This window comes from Calonectris borealis, chromosome 16 (assembly GCF_964195595.1).
Source record: "Calonectris borealis chromosome 16, bCalBor7.hap1.2, whole genome shotgun sequence".
In the NCBI taxonomy this organism is placed as follows: Eukaryota; Metazoa; Chordata; class Aves; order Procellariiformes; family Procellariidae; genus Calonectris; species Calonectris borealis.
In genome coordinates, this window is record NC_134327.1 from 16,042,871 (window position 1) to 16,062,100 (window position 19,230).

Here is a 19,230-nt window from a genome sequence, read left to right on the forward strand (position 1 = left end):
AAGAGAGCTTTGAGGATGCTCCGGCTCTGCAGGGCCAGACCTTGCAGGAGCCTTGGAGAAAGAGAAGGCAGCGGCGTTGAAAAACAACCCATAAAACTGCCCTTATTCTGCAAACTTGGGCCAAGATGAATTTATGATCCCTCCCGCTAACGGGGCTAGAATAAGCAAGAAAGCCGATGATGGAGGCTCTGTTACTGTAATGAATTTGTACTTTCCACTGCCACTTGCTCCCTGATTTACAATGGAATGGGGAACCTCGAGATAAAAAAAAAACAACAAAAAAAAAAAAACCAAATCGAAAAGACGCCCCGTGTTTTGGTTTCTTTCTTCCCTCTCCCACCCCGCCTTGCCCTGTCAGGCCATTAATTCTAACAGAAACCGCCGGCTCTGGTTTTTTCCCTCGAACCCCTCAGCTGTTGCAGGGAGACAGCTGCACCCTCTGGAACTAATTACAGCTGTCTGGGAGATTTAGCCCTCCATCCCAACAACTCCAATATTGCTGCTAATTTTTAACACGTACAGTTGGAAGATGTCATAATAGGCTGATATATGATCGAATCTTAAAAGTGCTACAGCGCAGCTGCTACCGGGCATCTGGTGGGATGAATATATTGATTTAAAAAATAATGCTTATTATTTTTAGCCTTTCTGCTCTCCCCGAGGCTGTAGCTTTGCCCGATCCGGGTGGTGATGCTGAGCGGGGGCTTGCCCAGAAGGGTGGTGGCAGGGGGGTCCCGGCATCCCGTGCGGGGCAGTGGGTCCTTCTGGGCGGCTCGGTGGTCCTCCCTCTTCCAGCCGTCCGCACCGGGATCAGCGCCGTCGCTCTGCCGCACGGCTGCTTGGCTTCTCCTCCCAGGCACCGCCGCTGGGCTCGGGGGAAGCTGCCAAAGGGGCCCTTCTGTCTCTTGTCCTCCATCGCTGCTGCTGCTATAGCAGAGAGGGTTTTCCATCTCCTGGAGGAGAAATGTCTGACTGGCGTTACCTGACCGTGTCTTGTTTCTTGCCTCGCAAGTGATTATTTTGCCCTCGGTGTCTCCCAAGGGACCTAACCTGGGCTCAGCTGGTCCAGCCTGATGCTTGTCCCGAGCCGTTTCCCCGCCTGGCTGCGGTAGCTGGTGCCCGGTGCTTCCCGAGGAGCCGGGAGGAGCTGCTGGCTTGTGTTCGCCCAGTCAGTCCTGGGAAACTGCTTGCAGCCGGGATTGTCCTTCCTGACCTTCCGTCCGTCTCCTCTGAAACATGGGTCTTGCTCATCCTTCTCCGAGTATGAGTGACCCCTTGTGGCATTAGACCTCTTTTTAATGTAGATGAAGTCAGATGGCTTCTTCATGACCTTCTTGAAGATGTTCCCATTTCTCCAGAGCGGCAAGCAAGGTTCACGCATGCCGGCAGTCTCCTGCGTCAGAGGGGGCTCAGAGACCTGCGGATCCCTTCCACCAGCCAGGAGGTCTTTGTGTGAGCCCCAAAGCTGCACAAAACACAAGCAATGGCTGATAAGGTGATCTGGAGCCTGTAGCAGCTTCTTGGTCTGCAGGCGACCACGCGTGCGCACGTCTCGCCTGAGTTACAAGTTGTCCAGGGCTCCAAGTGGTGCTTGTAAACTCTGTGAGCCCTGAAATGTGGACTCCAGGGTGTTAATGCTTCGGTCCTGTTAGTGCAGGAGCGCGTTCGCTCCCCGAATCCCGAGAGGAGAGAGCAGGTCCAGCGAGGCAGCGCTGGAGGAGTTTGCAGATCCTGTGACTTCAGGACTGAGGCACCCAGGTAGATTATAAATACTGGGGTAGCTTGTAAACTCTATGAGCCCTGAAATGAGGGGCTCCGGTGAGTATTAAACTCTGCAACTTTTACATCCGAGAGCCTTGCAAGGAAAGATTCTCACAGGCTCCAGGTTTTCTCGTTTCTCCCACAGCCCTTAACCCCGGGAAGGATGGAGAGGACGCATAGCGCAGGGTCTGGCTGCTGCCGTCGTATTCTGATGCTCAGAGGTATTCTGATGCTCAGAGGTATTCTGATGCTCAGAGGTATTCTGATGCTCAGAGGTATTATTCTGATGCTCAGAGGTATTCTGATGCTCAGAGGTATTATTCTGATGCTCAGAGGTATTCTGATGCTCAGAGGTATTCTGATGCTCAGAGGTATTCCCGCTGCAGTTTCTCCGTCCTGCAGCACACGTTGGCTGCTGCAGCCGTGTAAAGGCTCTTTGGTACCTCCATTGACCAGAATGGAAACCTTCAAGTCTTGAATCCCAGAGAAGCGCTGGTGGGGCAGGACAGCGAAGAGCCGTGGGCTGTGGTGTGCCGGAGCTTTAGAGCTCATTGCTGGGTGAGTGGTTCAGCTCCTGGAAGAGCTCAGTTCCATGGAGTTCACAAATTCCACAGCCGCCGGCACTGTGCAGGTTCCTCCTCCGTGGATCTTGTCATCCTGACGTGGACCGTGCGTCCCAACGCTCCAGCTTACGGCTCAGGAGGAGCGGGCTGGGGGAGGCAGAGTGACCCTGGCTGGGACAAGAGGGTGGCTGAATTTAGAGGTCGGGGGGGCTTGGAGGGACTCCTCAGATTGATTTAGGCTCTGAACAGAAGAGCCTGAAACATAGTCAGATAGAAAGGCAAACTTTATACCACAAAAATGCATCTTCAATTGCATGTGGTCGCTTTAATGCTCACACGGTTCTAGTTTTACATGCCGATCCCTTTGATAGCAAACATTTTAATAGACAGAGAACATATGGGAAAAATCATACCAAATCAGATGATAGATATTATTTAATCTGGGCAGGCAAGCCCGTTCGAAAGGGACAAGGAAATTTTCATTCCAGAGGGGTTATAGGACAGTCCTTGAGGTTGGGGAGAAGGCGCTTCTGTGTCTGAGCAGAGACCTGGCATCTCCGGAGGTCTCCTAGGTCTGCCCCGGGAGCTCAGATAAGCTCTCTGCGCGCTGCATCCCCGTCTAGGAAATGGGCACTTTGCCAGATGGGGTTTGCCGATAGCTCCTTCAGCATGGGGCACCCCGTTGTACCCATATTGTGGGTGTACGTGGAGATGGGTCCAGCTTGGTAGATGCTCTGCAGTCGCTTAGTGAAGAAAAACCCCAAAAGCCCCGGTGTGGCAGGCGGAGGGAGGCTTCGAGCAGGAGAGGCACTGACATAAAATCAGCCACTGAAGCCTTTTTGGGAGGTGGATCTGTTTTTTGAATTCAAGAAAGCAATCAAGCAGCACAGCTTGGAAATCTCTAACCATCCCGGACAGGAGCCTGCAGGCTACCTGGACCCGCGGGAACGTTGCTGTTCAGTAACGCTCTAATTATTAACAGGAAATTTTGTGCTCCTGTGAAGTAAACACTGTGGGAGTAACACTTCAGCCCCCGTTTGACTTTCACCAGCCTCAGAAGAGGCGGGGGAGAGAGGGTGTAGACATGGCCCTGACTGTAATGAGGGCAGCAGCTGCGGGGCAGCATTTATGGTGACGAGATGCAGGTCTGTGCACCCCGAGCCCCCGGCCAGGGCTGGGCATCGCCCCCTCCTCTGCCCGTTTACCTTCCCCTGTTTGAGGGCTGGTATCCCGCCCCCCTGCAGCCCCCCCATCACGGGCAGCGAGGCAGGGTGCCGGGGAGGCTCTGCTGCGGAGCGGTACGGCAGCGGGGGACATTTCCATCCCCATCCCCACGCTTCCCTTGGCACCCAGCCCTCACCAGTAGTTTAAATGAGAGCTGTCCCAGTGCAGCTCCAAATGCATTACTCTGGGCTTCCTTGGATCCCCCCTTCGTCCTCAGCGGAGAGGGAAACATGGAGATATTTGTCCTATTTTCATTCCAGCCAGGAGACAATCAGCAAACATGATACTGCCGGTTGCTGCAAGTCAGCAGCAAACGATGGGCGTGATGAACAGCTCCGCGTTCATGTGTTGTGTTAGGAGAATTGTTTCTGTATTGCTCATCTGGGTACCCAGCAAGACTTAAATTGAGATGTCGAGATGTGATTGCAGCAGGCCTTTTAACTGGGTGCAGTTTTATCCGTTGTCTGCAATCTCTCCTGCTTCCCATCAGAGTGCCGATGTTACGAAGGTGAGCGCTAATGGCAAATATATAGGAGTCGTCCCTAATTATTTTAGCAGTAGGAAGGAACTTTACGGCTGCCCGAGGTGCAGCCCCGGGAGCGAGCAGCTGCGGGAGCGCGGTGCCCTGCTCAGTAGCAGGGTTTGTATTTTAGTAGTGATGCAAAGCAGGTTTAAATGAGCATTGACATGACTTTGACATTTTTATATTGTGGGTTATTTTATGAACTTATCCAGCAAACGCGGCGATGCACTCTGCAAACAGGGACCACAACGCTGGAGGACCGGGGTGTTACTCCTTCTCTTGTCAGCATGCCCTACATCAAGCGGGACCAAACCCCCCGAACCGAGCGGCATGGTTAGCCTCCGAATGTGTTTCGCGACACTGATGAATGCTTCTTTCTGCACTGTTTTAAAATCTCCTTTTCTGTCAACTCCCAGGGCGGCCAGAAAACAGATGCGCTCGTAGCCCCGCTAATAAGCTGCGGAGCAGAAGGAGCAGCCGCTGGCTGGGGCAGAGGGATGCTGGGGGAGCTGGGGCGGGAGCCGGGCACTGTACCTAAAAATGTCCCGGCAGAAATACTCCATAGTTGCTCTCAGAAAAGAAAAAAAAATAATTTTCCTGCTTTTATTATTGTTCTTTCAAACTTGGTTGTAGAGAGGTGTGTGGAGCGCGTGGTGGGGAGCGCACGGGGCGGGGGTGTTAAAGCTCCTCTGCCTTGTGCATCGTTCCAAAATTGCATCAAGAGGAGCCCGGGAGCTCCCCGGTGCCTCGGTGCAGCAGGGACGGCTGCATCGCTGCCCCCGGCTGCGGGCACCCCAGGGGTGGATGGAGCACCGGGATGCGGGAGCCAGCCAGGCTGAGCACCCTCGAGCTGATTTCTCCATCCAGCTACGGAAAGGCTTAAAAACTCCGCTGCAGGGGACCGTAAATAGGGTCCGCAGCCGTTCCGCCTGGGCCCGGCAGCGGTGCCGGCCCCTCCTGAGCAGGCTGTGCTTTGTCTCTCTGCAGGTGGATCAGAGGGGAACACTTCAAGTACAAATTCAGCCGACCCGGGGGAAAGCACGCCAGCGAGGGGAGGTGGTGGATTCGGAAGAGGATCGGCCCTTACTTCCCCCCTGTCAATCTCCAGGGCCTGAAGAAGTTTTATGAAGACAGGAATTGGCCGTACCCTGTGCGGGACTGATGGAGGAGGACGAGCAAGGTCGAGAGGGACTGTCTGGGAAGAGGGAGAGCGGTCAGCTCCCTGACAAACTACATGTCTTGCTTCTCTCTGTATTTTTTATCCATATCCTTGTTTACACATCTTTTACAGAAGGTTCCCAGCCAACCTGTCCACCTGCGGTTGTGGTCTGGTTTTTCTCATCTTCCTGTTTCTTTCTGTTCATCCTTCTCGCCACGGCCTTGCCTGATGATTGATTTCTTTTGCCAGGCTGCTCCGTTTGGAAATCGTTGGCTCTAGAATTTGGGAAAAAGGTGAACAAATACTGCGATTAGTTTTGGGTAGGTGTTGGTGTTGCTTTCCCCGACCCATTGCATTGTGTGATGGCTGCAGAGGTGCAAGGGGAGATTTCGTGGCCGGGGCTCACAGGTTCCCTGGGGTCTGGCATCAGGCAGAGCAGCCAAGTCCTGCTCTGTAGCCAGCTCATGCAAAGGTGATGCTGGCCCGGCACGGGGCACCGCTCCTCCATCCCATCCCATCCCATCCCATCCCATCCCATCCCATCCCATCCCATCGCAATCCCATCCCAATCCCATCCCATCCCCATGTGCGCCACCAGCACTGAGCCATCAAAGCTGCTTTATTCCCAGCATAGCTGTCCCCACGCTGCCCTCGCTGTCACCCTGGGAAGGGCCCGGTCGCCACCTTCTCGCCGCAGGTTAATGACGGGGCTGAGCTACGTGTCCTGCCCGCCCGTCGGGTCCAGCTGTCCCGCAGTTCGTCCCCGGGGCAGCACGGCAAGCCGGGGCTGGGCAGTGCCCCCAGGCTGTGGAAAACACCCTGGGACCTCACCCTGTCCCTTTGGAGTCTCCCCTCATCTCAGTCTGTGTTTAAAATCACCCCAAATTCTCCCACCACGTGGGTTTTGCTTGGTGAGCCCAAATAATGGGAGGGAACTGAGAGCAAGAACACGGACGGCGTCTGAAACAGCCAGCAACTGGCCGGGGTAGTTTATAATAATCAATTGCTTGTTAGCACATTCTGCTGCACACGTTTCTTCTTGCAGGGGAAAAAAAAAGATCAAAGCAACCTGTGTAACGCATAAAACCCCGTTGTATCAGGCTTGCCTGCAGAAAGCCGCAGGTTTACTGAGAAACCCGAAATAGCTCCTTGCTGGAGCTGCCGTGTGGGCTCTGTGACTCAGCCCCGAGGACAAGCGCAGCCCTGTGCGGCCGCCCCGACCCGTGTCCCATCGCTGCCGATGCTCGTGGGTCGCCCGGGCGGCCGCGGCCGGGTTGGAAAGGCGGCCGGAGTCAACAAGTCTGCCGCCAGCCTCGCCACGATTAAACAGGTCTTGTTTAACGGGCCCTGGCCTGGCAGCGCAGACGCGCGGGGCTGCGCCTTCCTGTTTGCTTAACCTGGGATTTTTATAACTGGTGCTTTTTGTCTGCGGCCCCGGGGCTGAAATCCGCCTGTTTGGGGAGCTGGCGGAGTTTGGTGCCGGCGGTGTCTGACCGGCCGGTGTTCGGGAGGAGCCGAGCATCCCGCGGGCACGGTCCAGCGCGCCCACGCACCCAAGCAGGAGAGGGCAGGGCGAAGCGCAGAAAGGGGTTTGCCAGGCTTTTCCCCCTGGGATTTTGCAGTGACATTCCCCTTGGCCCCCGGGGAGGAATTCCAGTGGCCGGAAAGCTTACAATAAGGCTTTCACCCTTCCAGGGCAAATTCAGCCCAAGCCACATGCAAGGGGAAAAGCGTTGCTGTGTGCCGGGCTCTGAAGCGGGTCGGTGCTCGGGGCAGAGCCGTCGTCCCCGGGGGCCACCAACCTGGCGGGGACCCACGGGCACCGTGGGAGGCAGAGGCGGTGGCCGCGTCTCTGCCCCCATCCCCAGGGCTCGGCCGGCTGAGCCCATGCCCTCCCGCGTGAGATGTGCCAAAAGCAGCCAAATGTGGTTTTAGAAAGAAAAACGGGTCCAAACTGGGAAAAGCAAACCAGCCGGTAACTCTGGCAGCGGCTCGGGGCAGCGCGGGCTGTGGACGTGGGCACAGAAATGCCATTTTGCACATTTCTTCCCCCTTTTTGACTGCATGTACCCAATGGGCACCACTGAGAGTGTATTTCTGGAAAGGGATTAAAGCAAACAGCTCTTGCATAACCAGAGGGAGCTTCCCTCATTTTTTATTTTTTTCTAAAAGTGTTAAAAAGGGAAAACAGCAGCAGCCCCGGGAGGGCAGCCCAGCCCTGGTGCAGTCCCCCAGTGCCTGCCCTGTGTGGCTCGCCGGGGACACTCCACCTCCTCCCGAGGTGACGGGCGATAAATAAGGTGAGTCCTGGGTGTCCAGCCTGACCGGCTGCTCCATCCCTGGCAGATCCAGCTTGGGATGGCTGGAGGGAGCAGGAGGACCTCCTGCCCGGGAGCTGGGAGGGTCCGAGGTCCTGCGGGACCGGCCGTGCAGGCTCTGCGGGGTCCCGGGAGGTGCCCGCCTTTGCCAGGGATGAGCCAGCGGGTGGGAGCAATGGCTGGCAGTTGGCACCCGGGAAAGCCGTGACGGCGGCAGAGGTGCAGAGCCCATCGCTCGGAGCCGCCGCGCTTCTGCAAGATGTTAACACTCTTGGCCGGGGACTGGGAAAGTCCTGTACGTTACCCGGTCGTGTTCGAACCAAGACGAATATTTTAATTGCAGGGCTTGGAGCAAACGTATAGGGCGCTCCAAATTGTAAATAACATTTATGACTCAATTGTGTTTTCCTAAATATTTGCCATAGTTGGAAACCAACGCTCTTCTGCGAACAATGGAAGAACATTTTGTTCCGATTACCGCACGGAGGGACGAGGGCGAACGCCGCGATCCCGCATCTCGCTCCCATTATCGTCGTTCCTGGCTTGGCCAACCCGCCGAGGGGCTGGGGCCGGTGGAGGGCAGGTTGTGTCCGTCGAGACCCGGCGTAGTTCACGGGTGGGGGTTCGTGTCTCGATGGGCGTGGGAAATAACAAGCGCTGCTTCACGCTCAGCATCTCCATCTATGTGAGCTCGGGCGCTGCCTGCACTTACCTCTTTGCCAGATGTTATTTGAAGCATTTTATTTATTTTTTCTATTTTCTTCTCCCACGGCTGAAATTGAGCCCTGGAGTGGGACGCACAGAGCAAGGCTGGACCCCGTCCCCTGACCCTGTCCCACCTTGGGCAGCCCCCAGCAGTCAGGCCCTTTGGCAGGATTTTTTCGGCAGGTGAGTTGGCCGAGAGCAGCCCACGCCGTCCGCGTGCTCTCTGGCTTGACGGGATTACAGAGCCTCCCATGAAAAAGAGCTTTTCAGTGCCCCGCTGTCCCCTGCCACCAGCACCCTCCCCGCCTGCTCGGGGCCGACCCCTCTCCGGGGCCGGGGCTCGCCGCAGCAAAAAGCCCATTTAGGATCCCACCTCCACGGCTGCACCCATCCCTCTGCCGGGGGTCCCCACCTTGGGATCCTCCACGCAAAGCCGGGGGATTTTAAGTCACTGTTAAAAGCGCCTCCGCCCCCGCCGCTGCGCTGTGTTCCCCGTCCCCTCCGTCCGTCGGCTCTAATGCGAACAAGCTGGCGCGGGCGGGCAGCCCCGTGCGTCTCCGTGGGTGCTGGGAGCCAGCAGCTTCGGTAACGGCACGAGGGTGAGGGTGCCCCCCTGCACGGGTGATGGGTGATGGGTGACGGACGTCCCCCGGGCATCCCTCGCGGGCTGGTCACCGGCAGCAAATGGTGCTGGCCTCTCCCCTCCCCAATTTAATTAATTTCTTTTGGTTTCCAACCTCTGGGTCAGGGATAATGGAACCCAGACCAGCATTTCCATTCCTGTTTGCTGTGCATTGTGCTTGTTAAACTTTTTTTTCTTTTCTCTTTTTTTTTTTAAATCAAAAATTTTCGCTCCGCTCCGGAGCACTGGCTGGAAGATAATACACATTCAAAGGCCGTGAGGAAGGTGCATGCAGGGGATTAAATTAGAAACGTTTCCCTGGGACAAAATTTTAAAAAAGAAAAGAAACAATTATTTAGAGGGGGTGAGGAAATCGGAACCATATTGTGTTATCTGTTGACTAGAAGTTTTCTTGGAGAGATTTTTTCTTTCCCCTGAGCTATGCACTGGAAGTAAAACTCTGTGGCGTTCCCAAGTCAGCGCGCCGTAAATCCAATTGAACGATAACTCTGTCTGAGGTCTGCTCCTGCCAAGCTCCTCTCCCTCAGATGTCTTTGAAGAGGGGACGGGGACACCCACCAAGCGCCTGGCAGAGAGGACTGGGGTCCCGACATGAACTCCACCGGCTCTCGGGCACGGGGTTTGGCTCCACCAAGTCAAAACAACGATCAGCTGAACCCCCCCGTGACAACTCTCTTATCTTGGCTGTGTTTTCCCAGCTCATCCCCTGATCCGGAGCCTGATCTAACCCCGCTCCCTCCTACTGTTTCTCCTCGAGGTCCAAATAGGTCCCAGAGCCACCGGTGCCGAGAAGGGGAGGACGTGGCCGGGCTGCTCGCCCCACGTCAGCCCTGGGCAGCTCAGCTCCCGCCGCGGCCGGGGGCACCTCAGGTGACATTGTCGGTTCGCAAATAAGCAGCTTTATTTTTTATTTTCTTTTCCTAGATGAAAGTTATTGACCTTTGGGGTATTATGGACGCACCTTCCAAAAGCTGCGCTCCCCTGTCCCTCTGCAAGGCCGTCGGTGGCTCTGCTGCAGCGCTGGGTGCTGCGCGGCACCTCGGGTGCATCACCCACAAAATCACGGGGGGGAATAGCTGGGAGAGGCCCCCGTGTGCACGCAGATTAATGGACACCTTTCCTCCCCACTCCTGGGCAGGGTCCCCGCGGGGAATGGGTGATGCAGGGGGGCCGGGGGGAGCCCCCCCGCAGGATGCTTCGGTGTTTGCACGGAGGACGGTGGCGTCGTGCGGCCCCTCCGTGCGTTCTGCACAGGTTCGCTGGGGACGGCGGGGGCTCGGGGCACGCCGCCTTCCTCCCCGCTGAAACCCCAGCGTGCCGCTGCATCCAGTGCTGGCTCGGCGATGGGCTGCTGCAGGAACCCTCCAGCCCTCCCGCCTGGAAAGGTGCCCCCCGCTCCCCGCCCGCTGGCTCGTCCCAGCCCTGGGGCTGTTTGCCTGGAGGTGGGGGGGAGCCGTGGGGTCTCCGGGAGGTGTGCGAACGCCTTTGGGTGACTCCTGTACCCAGAGCGTCCTCCGTGGGTGGTGTGGGTTTGGCAGGGTCCCCGCTGCCACACCGGCTGGAGGGGGGAAAGGCTGGAGGGGCCCCTATGTATCCTCCTGGGGAGAGGAATCACAGGCTCGAGGATGCTCGTGTTTACCCTGCGCTGAAGGTCGAGCTCCTGTCCCTGCACGTGGTGGGGACATTCTGGACAGGGGACCAGGCTGGACCTGCCGGCGCTGCCCCTTGCGCCCTGGTCCTGCCCTGCTGGGAGCCGCGTTTCCCTTCGTGGATGACCAAACAAACCAGTGAATTTTCTGCAAATCCAAACCCCAATGCACCCAGGAGTCACTGCGAGTTCCTGGGGACGGTCCCTCAGGGCAGGTTGTCCCCTTCAGCCTTGTTTTGTGTTGCTGTAGAAGTTTCCTTGCTTGGATTTTTTTTTTTCCTGATCTCATTGTAGTTTTTTTTTTACTTCTGCAGCCCTCCGACCCGCTGCCAGGTCCCCAGGGGCACCCGCTCCACCGCACACCCGAAGCTGGGGCTCCCCAAGGCGAGTCCTGGGGTGGCCACCACCGCGGCGGGTACCAGCCCGGTGATTCCAGCCGGCGGGAGAACCTGGCTGCGGGATTGGACCGACTTTTTTCCTTTTTGCCAAGATTACAGCCTTTTGAAAGCATGAGACCCCCTAGCAAGCACAGCTGGGTTTGTATTTCCGCGCGTTGGCCGTCGGCTGCGGCAGGGTCGGATCCCGCAGCCTTGGCCAAGCTCATCTGGGCTGCTCTTCCCCCGAAAAAAGGAAGCCCCCCTGGGCTTTGTTTTAATACCCCATATAAATGCCTATGCCTGTTGTTGCTGCTGGGGAACACGAAGTGGGTATGTACGGGCAGATGGGTTTTAGCTCCTCTCTTGTACACAGGGAATGGCTAAATCGATCCGTGCTTGCATAATTCGGGAAGACCCAGCACGTGGCTTTCGGAGCGATGCCCATGTCAAGGGGAAGGTGGGGTGGGAGGCTGGATCGGACCGGCCAGGGGTCCCCAGAAGCGCTGGCTTCTTCGCTTGCTTTATTACCTTGCCCGCCACGTGAGGCTTTGGCTCAAGCCCCGTGGAATATAAAGTCGCAAGGGCTTTCCAGGTTTTATAGATCACCTACCTGTCTCCAAGCCCTCCAGGAGAGCTGTCTTCTGGCGGTCAGATGGAAACCTGTGGGGTGTGTTAATGTGCACCATGTTTACTCTCCCACAGGAATTTAAGACTCAGCTGGAAAATCTTTAATGATGAACTTACATTTGGAAGCTCTGTTTTCCCATCGGGGTTTATTTCTGCTGCAGGAACACAGAGAGGTTCCCAACTCCATCATCATCCCGCTGGCCACTGGGCCCGGGAGGACATCTGCCCTCGCACTGACAGCCTGCCTTTCACAAAACCCTCCAGGGCTGGTGTAAAAGCTCAAGATTTGGGGAAAAAGCCATTCTTTCCATTTGATTTTTTTGTGATCCACCCAGGTCGCGTTTTCAAACCTTCCTCTGGGTAAAAGCGTGGATTTGATGCGTGTTTTGGGAACGTGGCCCCTGCAGTGGGGTCAGTGGTGAGGAGCTGCCGGAGAACGTGAGCTTGTGGCTGCGCGAGGTCCCTGCGCAGGGCTCACGAGACCGTCCTGGTGTTATCCCTACTAGCAGCTACCACGCACCAACCCCGAGATTTCCTTACTCCTGGATCATTTATAAACTGTACTTATTTGTTCTAAAGTAGCCAGCCTTCAGTCTGGGAGTTCCTGTAGAAAATACGTGTATTCCTGTACCTTCCCTGCTCCCAGCTGCTTTTAGAAGCTGGCTCTACTTTAACACATATTAAAGGAAAGAGCTTTTTTCCTTCCCAGTAGATTAAGTTTGGCTAAACAATTCAGTGTGAACTGCTGGGCATGAGGCAGAAACCTGTAGGCTAAATTACCCAGCTGCTATAAGTTTAGACCAGCATGGGATGAATTTCAGGCTCGTATATTAGTTTCATTTAATCTGATTATTCTGGGCTGGAGTTCCTGGAGGGTCTTCAGGTTATTGTCAGTCAAAAGAATCTTTAAAAGCTTCCATTTGCACTAAACTTTTCCCATTAGAAGTCTATTTTCATTATGGATCGATTTTTATTTTAATGAAAAAATGATTCTCCCAACCCCCTGCATTTTTTTTTTCCCCAGCTGGGGTTAGAACTGAAGCCGCAACGGGGTCTTGCCACTCAAAATACCATTCTCCTCTTTTGCTGAGGCCGTTGGCTTGGTTGAAGGGGCTGGGGCGGACGACGAGGGGGCAGATAACGCGGAAAGGCACCTCCTCCGCTCCCAGCGATGCTGCCTGGTACCCGCCTCATCCTCGAAGCCTTCCCTCACTGGGAAAACGCTTTAAGTGGCTTGAATCCTGGGGGGATTTCTAGCTCAAAAGTCTCAGAGACTAATGCAGGACTAATTGGTCTTAAAAGCCCGTTGCTGGATGGCTCGGAGTCGCGCGGTCAGTTCACGGGCTCGTTTCTGTCATCCGCTGCCTCCTCCCGGCTCCAGCCTGGGGAGCAGCGCAGCCCGGCACGGGGTCCGGCGGGAGCAGCCCCCCCGGGGCCGGGAAGGCAGCGCACCCCCCGCTCGGCAGTGGCGGGGCCGTCCGTGTCGGCTCTGTGCTTTGGGCAGGAGGGGCAGCTTTGGGGCACGGTGTGGCTTCAGGCTCCCGAGGCTGAGACACCCCCCGGGGCGTCCATCCCGCCCGCCGCAGCGGGGATGGCAAAGGGCCGAGAACCCGCCCAGGGCTGTGGTAGGGAAAAACCAATACAGAGACGTCCAGAAATAAACCCCAAATCCGTGTTCTTTGTGTATGCAGGATTTTACATTGGATGTACTGGCCCGAACCTTCCGGAGTCCAGGTTCATCCGTGCTGCTCCGGTAGGCGATCCCAGCGCTGACCCGTGGCGGGACCAGGGCCATGCCAGCCCGATGCAAGGCTTCAGGGGACACCCACGTCCCGGTACCTTGGCGCTGCCTAAAACCCTCCGTTTGCTCAGGTTTTGCACGCAGGCAGGTGGGGAGGAGGGAGCTGAGCTGCGGCGCCGAATCGTCCCTGTGGGAGTTGTGCCCCGGCCGTGGGGCCGGGCACCACGTGGGTCCCCCCCGATGGCATCGGGGTTTTCCATCCCGCTCTGCCGCCCCCTTCCCCCAGCGAGCCGGCGGTCAGGACGAGCCCCTGCCGGCGGTTTTCCGCAGTTGGTGGGATTTTGCCATGCCCTTCACGTCACCGAAACGCCGGGTTTTCCCTCGTTTCCCCCGGCACAGGCTGGGACCCTGCTTCCTCCGCGGTAGCAGCTCCGGATAAGATTGCACATTGCTGAGCTTTTCCCTGTTGCTGGGACAATTATACTAAAATCACACCACCTGCAAGCGGTTAGTTACAATAATAAATAAGTGATAGATTATCAAATAAAGCATTGGCTTCAGATGAGGTCATCCCAGCACCGTGTCGTGGGTCTCGGAGGGTTTGCAGGCTGCTTTCCTGCCGCTGATGGGCTAAATAGCTCTTGTATCAGTCAATAAAAAAGTTGTAGAGATTAAAGAATCAATTAGGCATTAGCCAAAGGGGCAAAAGCGTAACCCAAACATGCTGATAAAATCCAGTAGGTGATTATGGGAATGGTTCTTATTTCATTTTACGTTAGAAAGGAATAATTGCTCGTTATAGAGCATGGAGTGACCTGGACTGGATACTTTTCCAGCTTTATAGAGGAGGAAATCCTAGCGTTCGGCTGACAAATGCGGAGGCACGCTGCGCTTTAGGGCTGAATGGGCGTTTTTTGGATCCTTGCTTTGAGGAGGAGCATTTTGTCCCTGGAAAAGAGGCCAGGGGAGCTCGGTCGGTTCTTTGGTGCAGCCTCGGCTCAGAGCACCCTCACCCGCAGGCGCACGCATCTGGGGTGAGGGGAGATGCTCCCGGGGAGGCGAGAGGGAGGGACCGAACTTTGGCGCCTGGGTGTTCCGGAGCCCTGGGGCTCTGCTCCTTATCACATGAACTTTGATTAACCAAGTAAAACCTGATCAGCTGAAAAAGCATTTAGGAATGTATATATTAGAGGTTTTTTCCAATATTTACCATATGGCCTTCCATTTTCCAGGGCTGGCAGCTCGCGGTCGCGAATCAGGCTGCGCAATGTCACGTTTTGCTTATTCATGCGAACGTTTATTAAGTGTTAGTCCAGTGCAAAGCCTTACCTCATTTTGGGCCAAAAATAGGGGGTACCTGCCGGGGGATGGCTCCTCGGGAAGGGGCGACCTGAGCATCCCACCCGGCATCGCCAGCGCTCCTGGGCCGCTCCGGGGATGCGGCAGCTCCTGCAGGCGGGCTGGGGGAGGGGCGGCGGGACGGGTCACTCTGGGTTTGCCTGTGTGTTTCTGCAGGTGGGGCATTCCCCAGGTCGTTTTCCAGGGAGGAAAGTTCAAATGAATTAGCGCTTTTCCCCCCGCCTCGTGTTAAGATGAAATGTTTGATTTTACAAGGGGAAAAAAGCATGGATTGCATCGTTTCAAGTCATTTCTGTTTGGAGCTATTTCTGAAGGGGAAGCATGATGCTTTCAAGTGGATTTTTAACTCGTTTCCCCCCCACAAGAAGCATTGGCTGCCCACCGCTCCCGTCCGGAGCAAACATCCATTTTGAGATGGAGCAGCTCCCCGGGAAGGGCTGCTCCGCCTGCACGCTCGCTCCCTTTCCTGCTTAAAAGGGAGAGATTCACAAGCCAAAAAGGCAAAAACTGAGCCATCCTGCAGGCGCTCTGGGCCCGGGGTTACTTCGGAGGTGGCACGAGGGCATCGTGCCACGGGGACAACAGCCACCAGTGTCCCCTTTGCCGGGCCGGCCGGGTCCCGCTGCCTGCGCTGCTTCCAGCCAAGCTCCCAGCTGCCTGGCCCTGCCTGGCCCTGCCTGGCCCTGCCCGGCCTGGATGCTTATATATCCTTCACAAAGCATTATTTTTATGGTGTGTATATAAAGCACACGCACACCGTACATCACCGCCGGGCTGGCAGTGCCTCTCAGCCCGTGCCGGCCGGGCCAGGAGCGAGCTGTTATTGCTCCGTGCCCTCACCTTGCAGCTCCCCGGTACGTGCGTGGGTGGGTGAGACGGGGAATTTGGTTTTCCCTTTGGTTTTTTTCCCTTTTCGCAGGTCATATAGCACCAGGCCGTGCCGTGGCTGCAGGCAGATCGCCTCGTGTGGGCTGGTTTGAGGAACGTCGGAGAGTTTATCCCAGCTTGGCCGGGGAGGCGTTAGCTCCCTGCTCGGTGCAGGCAGGCTGGGGCAGGGATGTGCCATGGCTAAGGCATCGCCTGGCCTCTTGTCTTCCACGTGCACCAAAAAAATAGAACAAAATATAGAAGCCCAAGGGCTAGCTGCCCAGCCGGCATAAAAGCTCTTGCAAAAGCTACTTTTGCCCAGCCGGCGATGGACGGCTGCAGCGTCGGGAGGGGAAGAAACGCTCCCGGCTGGTGCGGGACCGGCCGTGCCGCGGCGGCGAGGAGTTGGGTTTCAAGTGCCGGGGAAAAAAGAGCCCGATCCTCGCTCGGGGGCTATGCGCCGCTAATCCCCTGTTTATTCTCCGTCTAGCCCAGCCGCCCACACTCTCCTAAGCTTTTGTTCATTAACAAGGTCCAGGGTAAAAAGATACCTCTGCGGCAGCTGTCTGCAGCGCCGGCGCGCGGTCCCGGCGCGGCTGGAGGAGCGGTTGGTGTCGGCACAGCCGCCGCCTCCTCCTCCGGTGCAAACCCCATCCTCCCAGCGCAGCTCCGGGTCGGCGGGGCCCGGCCCTGTCGGGAGTATTTCGGCTGAGGACCCCGGCGCAGCGCTGCTGCTCTCAGCTCGGGTAAAGGTTTTACGATTTTGGGAAAGCGGCAACAAGTAGGAGGGACGGGAGCTGCGTCGGCGGGGTGAGCTCCGGCAGCCGACGTGAGGCAAGACGGCCCTTGCGCTGGCTGCCTTAACCCTACCAGTAGGGCACGAGCTACCCCAGGGCTGGTGCATTTAACTGGCAAATTAATCGTTGTCTCCTGGCCCAAATTCGAGAGCCAACTGCTGCCCTGAAGTGATGGGCAGTGGGGTCTAAGAGGGAAAGTGGGATCTCCACGCTCCGGGTTATAGATCCAGCTTTGCTCCCAATAAAGTGTTGAAAGAGGCAAATCCCTTGTATATAAAATAACAATAATTATTAGCAGTAATTTATCGTTAATCATTCATTATTACTAATTAATAATAATGCAAGTGCTGAGACACTACAGCAGATAAATATACTTTGGAAACCGAAGGCCAGCCTGCAAGGCTAGGTAGAATTGTTCTTATCTCCTGGAATGAAGTAACTTTTATACAGGCTAAGAAGGTTTTGCAAAACTTTGAACAAATTCAGAGGTGACTGAACTTGTATGACTTCAGTCTCTGAGATGATCTCGTCTGTCCCCAAACGGAGGGGAGACGCTGCCTGTACCCGCAGCGCTTGCAGCACCCACGTACGTACGGAGGTTGTGGCACCCCCATCCAGCCCTGCCTGCAGGGGAGCGCGGCAGAGCCCGGCTTTGCCCCTTGAGGGGGCCCGGAGGCCGAGAACCGACACCGGAAAAGTCAGAAGTTGAGTCAGAAGACAAGGATGAGAAGTTGTGCTTCTCCCTGTCTCCAGGAAGGTCTTCAGCTCCTTTGGGAATGACCGCACCCCATGGACAACCCTTGTCCCGAGACCCCTCTGCCGATCCCAGCGCTCGCCCGGCCAAAGCCGGAGCCAGCCATGGCGAGGCCGGACGTGCCGGTCACGGGGCGAGTCGCGGGTGGCTCGGTCGGCTTCTTGAGACATCCCGGCATCCCTTCCCGCTCGCTCCTTTTCTTTAATTAATTGCGTTTGCTGTCCCTTTGTGGCGTGGGCGCGCGCCGGCTGCGGAGGGGCGAGCGGGGAGCGTGCAGCTGTGGGCTCGGCGCGGAGCGGCCATCTGCAGCGCCCGCCCGGGAAAAAAGCCTCGCAGCTGCGTGAGCCTGGTACCGGCGGTACCCGGACGAGGTCATTCATCACCAGGAGCCCGGGCAAGGAAGCTTGGCAGGGAAAAGGAGGACGGCAACTGCAGGAGGCAAATCTTAAAAATACCCTGCGACAGCGGGTATTGTATCCGCCGCCTCGGAGCTTGTTTCCTCTTGCTGTTATAGATGGGCAGGATGCGCCCGTTGTGTCCCGTCTGGGGTGGAGCAGCCCCAGCGCACCTCTGTCGAGCTGGTCCTGCCGTCAGCGGGAGGGATGAGCAGGGGCATCCCTTCCCAAGAAGGATGGCGAGGGGGTGCGAGCGTTTAAATCGGAAACGCAGCACGTTGGGTTATGGTGGTGGTGATGGAGGGTGCCTTTCTTGGTGCCCTCACCCAGGCCCTTCCTCACTGTCTTCCCCCGGTCTGTAGACCCATCTATGCTGAGAGCAAATGAGGGGAGAGAGCAAAATGTGTGATCTGAGCCCTGCGGGTACTTCTGCGTGTCCAAGTCCACTGCTCTGGTTACGTGAAATGCTGCTGAAGGCTCTGACCCACTTTCCAGTTGAGTCCCGCAGCAGCTGAAGGTCCCCACCGTGGGCACCACAGCAGCACAGCTGGCCTGGGAGCGAGGACGCGGCGATGAGCCGAGGTCCCCACCATGGGCACCACAGCAGCACAGCTGGCCTGGGAGCGAGGACGCGGTGATGAGCCGAGGTCCCCAGGCTGGGGAGCTCACGCTCACCACCCCCAACCTGGTCCACCTCCCCAGTCATCGCTCGGTCTAGCAGAGGGAGCCAGCAGATGCCCAGTGGTGATGTCCACGGCAGGCTCTGACTCTGCCTCTGGTCTCTCTTCTTGGCCCCCAGTTCACCGAAGAGGAGAGTGGGTACCAGGAGCTGCATGAGGAACAGGGGGTGACCACCCCAAAACCCCACCTGGCTCCCTGGACACGGATGCCACCACCAGACCCCTCGGTGGAGACAACTTTGCTCCTGGAAGATGGGATATGGTCACCTTGCCGGCAGAAAGAGGTGAGAGCCGGGGAGCGCGGCCGCTCGGCACGGCCCCGCGGGGGACGGGGGCAGGGGTGCCCACGCGGAGCAACGCGACTCGGTCCAACGATGCCTTTCCAAACTGGTTTTCTCTCTGTGGGATGCCCCGTCTTTCCTGTTTACTTGTTATTCTGGAAATAGAACAATAAATAATTTATCGCCGATCGGTTGGCGCGCGTCCGACCTGTCAGTTAAGTTGATTTTAACTGGCCAAGTGTCAGGGCAAGAGGCCAGGAGCGCTGTGCTAGGGAACAGTCACCACCACAATTATAAGATTAACACCTTGTTTAGTGGTCAGATACTGTCAAGTGGTAAAAGATTGCTCCGGTTCGTCTCTATAGAGCATCGCTCACAAATTACCTTATTAAGCAGGATCTTGCTCGCGGTCGGCTCCCTGCACCTGTGTCCTCAGATATTTCCATTCATGGTGGAGAGGAGGCCAACACTCGGCCGGGGCTGCTGGGGGCTGCGCAGCTGCGGGAGCATTATTCCCTCTTACCGTATTTGCATATCAATGAGCCCCTGATTAATATTTAAAGAGCCAGCTGTCCGAGCCACCTATGAAAGAAAAAAAGCTCTGTGAGGTTTTTATTTTTTTTTTTTTTTTAGGGATAACACTTACTGCCCTTTATCAAGTATGCTTCATTTTTACCCCCCTATTCTTTTATTTAAAAAAAAAAAAAATGCCAGGGAAAAAATATGAAACGCCATTAACGAGTTATCAGTGAATGAGTTGTGCTGCTCTCAATGCTTCTCAGTCCTTTTGTGCCGTAGTTGCAGCTGC

General features: G+C 56.4%; 1 protein-coding gene across 4 annotated transcripts in view; it reads left to right on the top strand.

Moving 5' to 3' along the window:
* Positions 1 to 19,230, top strand: part of LMF1 (lipase maturation factor 1) — a 240,766-nt gene that overhangs the window by 199,024 nt on the left and 22,512 nt on the right. For 2 of the 4 annotated variants that reach the window (XM_075165484.1, XM_075165483.1), the window contains one exon: positions 5,059 to 5,471. In XM_075165484.1, the coding sequence (XP_075021585.1) occupies positions 5,059 to 5,233 (175 nt within the window). In that variant the 3' untranslated portion in view covers positions 5,234 to 5,471. The other 2 variants (XM_075165486.1, XM_075165485.1) reach the window with 2 other exon arrangements.